At 38.5% G+C, this 10,528-nt stretch overlaps 2 protein-coding genes across 2 annotated transcripts; both read right to left on the minus strand.

Annotated features, from left to right (window-relative positions):
- Positions 1-2,706: 2,706 nt before the first annotated feature.
- LOC109120301 (uncharacterized) lies at positions 2,707-3,030 on the minus strand. Its single transcript, XM_019213960.2, has one exon. The coding sequence runs from the start codon at positions 3,028-3,030 to the stop codon at positions 2,707-2,709; it is 324 nt and encodes a 107-aa protein (XP_019069505.2).
- Positions 3,031-3,745: 715 nt separating this feature from the next.
- Positions 3,746-4,189, minus strand: LOC138348930 (uncharacterized). The gene has a single exon (XM_069298532.1). The coding sequence runs from the start codon at positions 4,187-4,189 to the stop codon at positions 3,746-3,748; it is 444 nt and encodes a 147-aa protein (XP_069154633.1).
- Between the last annotated feature and the right edge of the window lie 6,339 nt (positions 4,190-10,528).

The raw sequence follows: 10,528 nt of genomic DNA on the forward strand, positions 1-10,528 counted from the left end.
TCAGGAGAACCTTCCTGATGCTAGCGAGCCTGAAGAGCATACAACCTGTTCTAGAGCTGTCTGCCACCAGTATCAGAAGAGTAACCCTACTGAGTCACGTGACTTGCTTGTGCCGCTGAAATTGTAGATTGAGCTTTACCATTACCACCTCGTTGGCCCTATCTATAAGGATAATCCCTTAATTTGTGACTAGACTAACCCTACACAAAACATCATTCCTTTCCTGCGAGGCACTCACCTAGATGGTTCTTACTCAACTTATAGCAAGTGGGGTAAGTCTTGGTTATTGAAATACTTACCTGATACTTAGAGCCTAGTGCCCTAACCTTCTGATTATACCTGTTCTTAGAGGATGGAACACAAGCTGATGAAAGGGCCGGGGCTGAAAAATTCTGCTGACTCTGCGAGCAATTTCCCCCCACCTGATTTTGGTTGATACTAATCATAGCTCCTAGTCCTGGCCTTCTCATTCTCCTTATCCTATTTCCTAAGCTTATCATTCTCAACCTATTAAGCATGAGTCATAATCCTAGAGATCTTCATATCTCCCAGTAACATAGCATTTCTGCAATTAGTTTTCACCAAATCTGGCACTCCATACAATAACTTATTCATCTGAGCACTGGAGTTAGCAACCATGTGAGGAGCATACCTGGAGAGTTGGTTAAACTTGAGCCGATACTCTTGGATCGTCATGTTTGCCTGTTGAAAATCTAGAAATTCTAGGTCTCATCAGGATAGAGAATCAAGAATCTGACTGAAAACTAGGGACCCAATGAATTAAAGGAACCCACTGGGGAATTCCACATACCATAAATCCATAGAGAAATCTTCATATTTTGGGGCTGGAACTGATGGAACCTTGTTGCGTTCTTTATTAGGGTTCTTGATCTGTTTCTCCTTTCTTGTTTCTAATTTTCTATGTTTTGATTAATTATTTGACTTAGGTATGTTTTAGTTATGTTTCTAAGCTTAAATTGTCGAAAATCTCAGATTGAGGGTCAAAACGATGTGCCTGAGGTGTCTAACAAAGTAGGAAAAGACCAAACCCCCCTGAGGTAATTGTGGTCAGAGCAATCGATGACCAGGACTGATGGGCCGTCGTTCAATCGACGGTCCATCGATTGGGTGTGCTTGATGGGGCTTCAGTAAAATAGATATAATTTTCACTCGAAGATCAAATTTTAGCAAACTTGGTGGCCCTGGAAAGATAATTGAATTCTTTATGATTTCATAAATCATGGGACACCTAATTCAATTGTTGCTAAAATTTATGACCATTTGAAGTTGACCCAATAATATTTCTCCTCTAACTTACAATTAACTTTCACCTATGGTCATACCTACGGATCTTAGATCAAACGATGGTCCGTGATGGTCATTCTTAGTTATGTGAGAGGCTGGGTAACTTGAGTCACAATCTACGGATGCTGACTACGGACCGTAGTTTGACTTACGGACAGTAGGTCTTTCCGTGGATCGACACTTAGTAGATTTTTCTAGGTTGAGTTTTAGGGGAGCTTCAGTGGAAAACGATGGATGCACAGTACGGTCTGTAGATCAGACTAGGGTCCGTTGATGGTAACCTTCAATTGCACCTGCCGATTTCTGTAAAGCTTATTTGTGGTTTTTTTGGATAGATGGTGTTACATTGTAAGACAGGATTTTTGACTTTCCTTCTCCGAATTTCAATTCTAAACCTTCTAAACTCCCATGGATCTCACCCAAAACAATTAGGATCACTAAAATCCTCAATACCCAATATTTTAGACCTGTAAAATAGCCCGAAAACATAAATCAAACAACCAAGGGAATACTACAACTAAACCAACAAAAATTCAATAGTTTTTCATGAATAACTTCAATATTCATCATTCAATCTACTCTAATTGCACTGAATTAAACATATTATTTTTTGAGCGGAAGAACCCATCATAGAATGATCTTACATACCTTAAACGGATCATCCCCGATGAAATTCACTCATTGATCTTGGCGAAATCTTTGTCTATTATCCATTCTCCTTTTTCTCTTCTCTTTTATCCTAATCCCTAAGTGTATTCAATCTTATAAAAACATAAATAAGGCTTAATTTTACCACTATTAAACCCTTAAAACAAATTAGGAAAGAGTAGGGTGAAATGACTACTTTACCCTTACTAAAATAGAGATTGGATTTTTCTCAGCCGAACAAACCAACTTCTGAAAGACATATCTCCCTCATATGACATCAACAATAAGCAAACTTGGTAGAGTTGGAAAGATATTTCCAAGGGATTTACAAATCATATAAAGAAATCACCTTAACGCTTCTTGAGCTGGGAGTTATGACCGTTTGAAAATAATTGAAATTCACTTTTTAAACATAGGAAATTTTCCGGATTTCCCTATTTATTTTCAACAATGATTATTCTTGGTTTCTTAGTTTATTCTTAGTTTTTTCAAATTACGAGATGTTACAATATATCCCCCTTGGGAAAATTCATCCATGAATAAGAACTCTTCCACTCAGCTAATGGTAGTAACATCATTTCAGCACTCAACAACAAAAGCAAATAACAACCTACTTATACATAATCTTATAAAGCGCTAAGAAGGGAATTTAATACCTTTAATGGTATTCTCTCCAAAAGCAAATAGATATGAATATCTTCTCTTTATATCCTCCCCATCTTCTCAAGTTGCTTCATCAATAAACTGATTCATCTAAAGGACTTTAAGCCACACAACTTTCTTTGTTCTCAATTTACGAACTTGACGATCCAAAATTTGAACTGAAACCTCCTCATAGGAAAAAATATCCTTAATCCCAACATTCTCATTTGATACAATCACTGAAGGATCAACAAAGCAGTTCTTCAACATAGACACATGGAATACCGGATGAACCGCTTCTAACTCTTGAGGTAACTCCAACTCATATGCTACATCGTCAATTCTCTTGGAGATATTGTAAGGAACAATAAACCCGGGACTAAGTTTTCCCTTCTTACAAAACCTAATAACCCTCTTCATGGAAGAAACTTTCATATACACCCAATCATTCACCTAGAACTCTAACTGCCTTCTCAAAACATATGTGTAGGACTTTTGGCGACTTTGTGCCATTTTCAATCTCTCTTGAATCACTTTCACTTTTTCCAAGGCTTGGCGAATTAATTCAGGTCCTATTAACCCTGCTTCACCAACTTTGAACCATGCAATAGGAGATCTGCATCTTCTCTCTAAAAGAACCTCATACGGATCCATTTGGATGCTCGAATGATAACTATTGTTGTAAGAGAACTCAAAGAGAGGTATGTGATAATCCCAATTCCCTTTGAAGTCGATCACACAAGATCTAAACATATCTTCTATGTTATGGATAATACGTTCTTCTTGTCCATCCATTTGAGGATTAAAAGCAGTGCTTAAGTTCACCTTCTAAACCAAACCTTTCTGGAAAGATTTCTAGAATTGTGCAGTAAATTGTGCATCTCTATCTAAAATAATGGTTAACGGAACTCCATGAACTCTCACCACTCTTGAAGGTACAACTTAGCATAATCCTTGGCCAAATAGGTTGTCTTTACCAGCAGAAATGGGCTGACTTTGTCATTCTGTTGACAATCACCCAAATAGAATCATGTTCCCTGCGAGATCATGGCAGGCCTGTGATAAAGTTCATATTAATTAAATCCCACTTCCATTTCAAAAGTTCTATAGTTTGAGCCAAACCTCAAGGCTTTTGGTGCTCTATTTTCACTTATTGGAAATTTGGGAACTTGGCAATGATTTCAACAATATTTTTCTTCATGCCATCCCACCAATACACCTCTCTCAAATCCTGGTACATATTGGTGGAACCTGGATGAATGAAATACCTAGAGCTATGAGCCTCCTCCAGTATCCTCTCTTGGACTCCATCCACTCTAGGTATACACAACCTACGTTGGTACCTCAACACAACATCTCCTCCTTGTTCAAAATCTATTACTCTTTGCTTATGAACATTTTCATTCAAGTCAACAAAAATTGGGTCTAGGTCATGTTTCTCTTTAGCCTCTGACACTAGTGGTGATTCAGCCCCATTAGTCACCACTATTCCTCCTTCTGTGGAGTCCATAAGCTTGACTCCTAGACGTGCAAGTCCGTGCACATCTTTATCTAACTCCCTCTTTGATTCTTCAACAGGGGAGGTACTCTCCATGGACAACATTATTAAGGCATAAACAACTACATTAGACTTACCTTGGTTGTAAATAATACTCATGTCATAATTCTTGAATTATTCTAACCACTTTTTCTATCTGAGATTTAGATCCTTCTGAGTGAATACATATTGGAGGCTCTTGAGATAAGTGAATATGTCCACATGAACCCAATACAAGTAGTGACGCCATATCTTAAAGGTGAAAACAACAGAATCCAACTCTAAGTCATGGGTTGGGTTATTGTTCTCATGAACCTTCAACTGTCTCAAGGCATAAGCTATAACCTTGCCATTCTGCATTAACAGAGAACCCAAAAAAACTCTCGATGCATCACAATTCACCACAAAACCTTAAGTACCCTCTAGTAAGGTCAAAACCGGAGCGGTAGTCAATCTCTTTTCAACTCCTAAAAGCTCTTCTCACAAGATTCAGACCACTCAAACTTGGTTGTATTCTGAGTTAACTTCGTTAAAGGAGATTAGATAGATGATAACCCTTTAATAAATTTCCTATAATAGCCAGCCAAACCCAAGAACTCGTTATATCTATTTAGGATGTGGGTCCGTGCCAACTATCAACTGTTTCTATCTTTTAGGTATCAACTCTATCTCATCACCGGAAATAATGTGGCCCAAGAATGCCATGAACTTAAGACAAAACCACATTTGGAGAACTTGTGGTGTACCGTGGTTTCATGGTAGTTTCAATGCTTTTTCCTTTAGTTTAGTGTGCGCCTAAAGCGTTTTTGTTTTAGTTTTAATGTATATTTCTCTTTGTTTGTAGGAAATCTTTCCAGAATGAAAATGCGGAAGAATTATGCTGAAACTGCAGAAGTGACTACCTACGAAGCAATCACGGTCCATCAACCCCTCGACGGTCCGTAGGTGGCTACCGTCGTATGAAGAAAAAAATGCTGAATGAAGATCGGAGATTCTAACTAAGTGTGGGGTTACAGAGGCTCTCAAAGAACCGTCATCTCCAGGACGAACCGTCCTGCACATCCGTCATTATCAACTGAAAGTAGTCCCAGTACCAATCTTGAAAAGAATCTAAGTATGGATGACGCAAGACCACGACGGTCCATCGTGGCCTCAACGGTTCGTCGTCCAGATCGTCGACTCATACGCGGTTTTTGGGGAGATTTTCCTTAAATAAATTTCCCTCTTTTGTTAGGACTATATTATTATAAATACTTGAAAAACCTTATTTTTGGGGTTAGACTCTTGGGCATTTTTCAGATTTTATTGTTCTAGTTGTGAACTTATGATTTTGGGAAATTATGCTATTTTCCAAAAATCGTTTATTGCAAGCTTATTGATCAATTCAAGTAATTTTTTGGGTTTAATTCAATCTCATCAAAGTAAGTGCATGAATTCTTATCAAACTAATATGAATTGTGTGATTATTTACATGGTTAACTAAATCCATAGCTAGGGTTGTGGGAACCATGGGTAATTAACAAGGTAAAAACTAGCTACAATAACAATTCTAGAATAGTGTATTGCATATATTGATAATTCATTCATTTATAAGTCTTTTTAACGAGTGCACACGTTAGAACTCACCTTTTTGGTACTTGCCGGACCAAGGAGGTAGATAATAAGAAAAAAATTATCAAGATTGATTTAGTATATACTATCTAATAGGCTAGTGTCGATTGGTGCGAAGTAACAACCAAGCCATACATCGATTATGATACATAATATGAGGTAATGATAAGGTTTAGTAAAGCATACACACGTAGCAAGACTAAGGTGCGGAGTGAAATTTCCTAGTTGTCGGACCAAGGAATTAGGGATACATAACTTACCACTTTGCATGCAAGATACTAGGAAAGGATTTTATAGCTAGAATTACCACGTTATAAACTTGTTGGGAACACTTAAGCCTAGTTACTCTCATTACTTGATAAAAATAAAATCTTTAAACCTGTCACTTGTTTATTTAGAAATAGTTAATTACATTTATTGCTTAAAAGACCCTCTGTTTATTACTTGTTTTCGAAAAGGACTTGACTAAATAGAAGTAATAATAGGTTAAAGTTAAGTCTAAATCATTTTCCAGGTTGGATCGACCCCAACCTCATAGTTGGGTTCTTTATTTGATATGACCGCTTATACTTCTTTTCGAGAAGTAAATTTGAGCGTATCAAATGTTGGCGCCGCTACCGGGGAAAGTGCCTTTTAAATTAACTTTATCCTTATTACCAAAGTTTAGTCAACATTTTCATAATTTTACTTTTTCTTTTTGTTTGCCTCTTGCAGATTTAACTTTCGTGTATGCCAAGTACGAGGAGTAGAGGAGAACCCATACTCTAACCCGACCCCGAGCTAGAGCGTACACTGTGTAGAATGAACCAAAATTTGGGTATTCTCGATGATGATCACAACCTGGAAATTCCACCACCAGTTGATGCTCATGATCAATTATTACCTGAAAATCATGGGGAAGGTAACATACATACGAAACTTCCTGCTCCACGCCCTCAAGAGAATTATAAGGGATATGATAATATTACTGACTTTGACGACCCTCCCCTACCACACGACCATACTTTTGTGGTAACTAGTAGTTTGATGCAAATGTTTGCTGCTAGAGGTTTGTTTTTGGGGCTACCTTCTTAGGATTCACATGCTCACATCGCCAAGGTGAGGTCGGTGTGTAAGAGTTGTGTAAGGAGGCTTGATTTTAATATGGTCTTAATTGGGTTGAGAGTGTTTCCTCTCTCACTGATGGAAGAGGATGTTATATGGTTTACCGAGCTCCCCTATAACTTAATCTAAACTTGGAATCAATTGAGGGATGTGTTCTTAGCACGTTACTACCCGGTGTCTAAGAAGATAAATCACAAAGATAGAGTGAACAACTTTCTGGCACTATCGGGAGAATCAGTCACTAGTTCTTAGGATAAGTTCACCTCGTTCTTGAGAAATTCCCCAATCACAGCATAGATGATGAGTCACTGAAAGAGTACTTCTATTGGAGACAAGATGATAATAATAAAGCAGTACATGATATGATAGCGGGTGGTTCTTATGGGGAGTTTCCTTATGCTGACATTGCTGAGAAGTTGGAGAAAATCTCCCGAAATAATAAAGCTTGGAGCACTAGGAAGTCATATACTGGGAGAAACACTTTTGCAGTGCAATCCGCACACAACTCAGCCACATATGAGATTCATGAAGAAATGTCTCAAATGAGATTTGAGCTTGGGTTGGTGTTGAAACACGTCACTAAGGGTGCAGAAAAGGTAAATGTGGTGAACTGCTTGTCTAAACCACTACTGCCGACAGATGAGTATTACTATAAGGAGAACTTTTATATTTTAAATGACTAGACGGTGGGTTTCCAACCAAACGCCCAAGGCTCTAATCAGGAGAATTGGCACTAAGGTTAGGTAAATCAAGGTCGAAAGTATGGTAATTACAAATGAGAGGGTCATTATGTCTGAGATGGAAATTACAATCAGGAAAACAACTTCAACCGCGGTAACTATGGTAATAGAAATGATAGGAGTGGGCCCTATGCTCCACCACAAATTCGTGAAGTTGCTCCTAGGGATGGTGGAGGTAGTATGACGCGAGTTAAGGATATGTTGCAGAAAATCATGAGGAGGTTAGATACTAGTGATGAGCACACTAAAGAGTTGAGGAGTGCCTTAGAAAGTTTTGGGAAAAAAGTTGATGCTCATGCAATCTCGATCGAGCATCTTGAGTTGCAAATCGCCCAATTGTCTTCGACTGTGATCCCACGTCAATCGGGCACTCTTCCTAGCAATACTGTTGATATATCGTGGTTTCACGGTATTATTAATACTTTTTCCTTAATTTTAGTGTGTCCAAAAGCCTTTTTGTGCTAATTTTTATATAAGTTTCTCTTTATTTGCAGGAAATCTGTCTAAAGATGAATGCGGAGATTTTGAGTGAAGAAATGCAGACGAGACCACCTACAGAGCTTGTGACGGTCCGTCTTGCTTGTGACGGTCCGTAGATGGCAGCATAGTGCAGCTGCTGAAGGAAGATGGGGAAGTCTCACCAAGTGTGGGGTTACGGAGTCCATGACGGTTCGTCGTGTCTACGTCGTCCGTCCTGCAGGTTCATCATGAAGTTTAGAGAAGTAATCCCAGTACCCATATTCCAAGAGTTTAAGTATTTTGGAACGAAGACCCTCGACGGATCGTCGTGTCTGTGACGATCCGTCATACTTTCCGTCAAGGGTAATGAAGAGAGCAGCAGAAGACATTGCACAAGTGTGGGACGACGGAGTTCATGACGGTCCGTCGTGACCAGGACGATCCGTCGCGAGGTCCGTCGACCCAGCCGCATTTTGATAGATTTCCAGCAAATAGAGTCCTCGTTTAATTAGATTTTTATTTTCTATAAATAGTTAGAAAAACCTCTTTTTTGAGGTTAGACTCTGTATTATTGGTTAGACTCCGTATTGTTAGACACCGTATTAGTAGAAATTGTATTGTTAGACTTTCGATTATCATTAGACTTTTTGTGAGATTCTTGATTACTTTGAGATTCTTGCAAGTGATTGTTGGTGATTAATCAAGCAAACTTTCGGATTTTACTCTTTCTCATTGAAGTAATTATATGAATTCTTATATAATATATTTGAATATTGTGATTATGACTATGGGTAACTAAACTCCATAACTAGGGTTGTGGGAACCATAGGCAAATAATGAGGTAAAAGCTAACTAAAATAACAATCCTAGAATAGTGTCATGCATGTATTAATAATTCTTTCGCTTAGAAGTCTTTTTAACGGATGGTCAACGTAAGAACTCGCCTTAATGCTACTTGCCGGACCAAGGAGGTAGATAATGGGAAAAGAATTATCAATATAGATTTAGTGTATACTATCTAATAGGCTAGTATTGATTGGTACGAGGTAATAACTTAGTCAAATATCGAATATGATGCTTAATATGAGGTAAAGATGAGGGTTAGGATAGCAACACACGTAGCCAGACCAAGGTACGGAGTGAAATTTTCTAGATCCCGGACCAAGAATTTAGAAAGACATAACTTATCACTTTGCATGCAAGATACTAGGAAAGAATTGTTATAGTTAGAATTATCAAGTTTAGAACCTGTGGGGAACACGTAAACCCTAGTTACTTTGATTAATTGATTAAACTCCAACATTCAAAGCTGTTAAGTGTCTCTTTCAATTTCGTTAGTTATTTTCATCCATTTAGAAATAGAAACCCCCCTTTTATTGTTTTTGCTATCCAATGAAGTAATTGACCGAACAATATTAATAATAGGTTAAAGTTAAGTCTAAACTGTTTTCCTCATGGGAACGATCCCAACCTCACTAGTTGGGTTATTTACTTGACACGACCGTTTAACTTCTTATTTGAGAGGTAAGTTTGAGCGTATCAAATTTTGGCGCCGCTGTCGGGGATTATAGCTTTTAGATTAACTTAAACTTATTACTATAGTTTAGTTGATATTTTCTTGATTTTACTTTGTTTTATTGTTTTTGATTTGTGCAGAACCAACCTCCTTGTACGACAAATACACGGAGAGGAAAAGAACCCTTGTTTCCCTATGATCAGGAATTAGAGCGTACACTATGCAACATGAATCGAAACTTGGGAATCAATGATGATGATCCAAACCAGAACATCCCAACTCCGGTTGATGTTCATGGTCAGTTGTTACCCGATGCTCCGGGTGAACACCAACAGAGGGGACAAAATCCCGTTCCACGACCCCAAGCATACTACAGAGGCTATGATAACATAGCAGACTCCGATGGGCCAGTTGTCTTGCCTCCTCTACCCACAGGCCACACCTTTATAGCCTGATGCAAATGCTCACTGCCAGAGGTTTGTTTTCAGGGCTACCTTCAGAGGATCCACATGCCCATATTGCTAAGGTAAGGGCAGTGTGTAAAAGCTGTGTAAGGAGGCCTGACTTTGACTTAGATGTAATAGGGTTCAGAGTGTTTCCTCTCTCACTGATGGAAGAGGCTGCTATATGGTTCACTGAGCTCTTTTATAACTCAATTTTCACTTGGAACCAACTAAGGGATGTCTTCTTAGCACGCTACTATCCGGTCTCCAAGAAACTAAACCACAAAGACAAAGTGAACAACTTTGTGGCACTACCAGGAGAGTCAGTTAGTAGTTCTTGGGATTGATTCACCTCGTTCTTGAGAAGTGTCCCAAATGACCGTATAGATGATGAGTCACTGAAGGAATACTTCTATCGGGGACAGGATGATAATAATAAAGCGGTGTTGGACACTATAGAAGGTGGATCTTATGGGGAGTGTCCTTATGCTGAGATTGCTCAAAAATTAGAGAAAATATCCTA

Source organism: Solanum lycopersicum, chromosome 5 (assembly GCF_036512215.1).
Source record: "Solanum lycopersicum chromosome 5, SLM_r2.1".
Taxonomy (NCBI): Eukaryota; Viridiplantae; Streptophyta; class Magnoliopsida; order Solanales; family Solanaceae; genus Solanum; species Solanum lycopersicum.

Excerpts from the sequence above, each read along its gene's own strand:
- LOC138348930 (XM_069298532.1), bottom strand. The coding sequence starts at position 4,189 with ATGGAGAGTACCTCCCCTGTTGAAGAATCAAAGAGGGAGTTAGATAAA.
- LOC109120301 (XM_019213960.2), bottom strand. The coding sequence starts at position 3,030 with ATGAAAGTTTCTTCCATGAAGAGGGTTATTAGGTTTTGTAAGAAGGGA.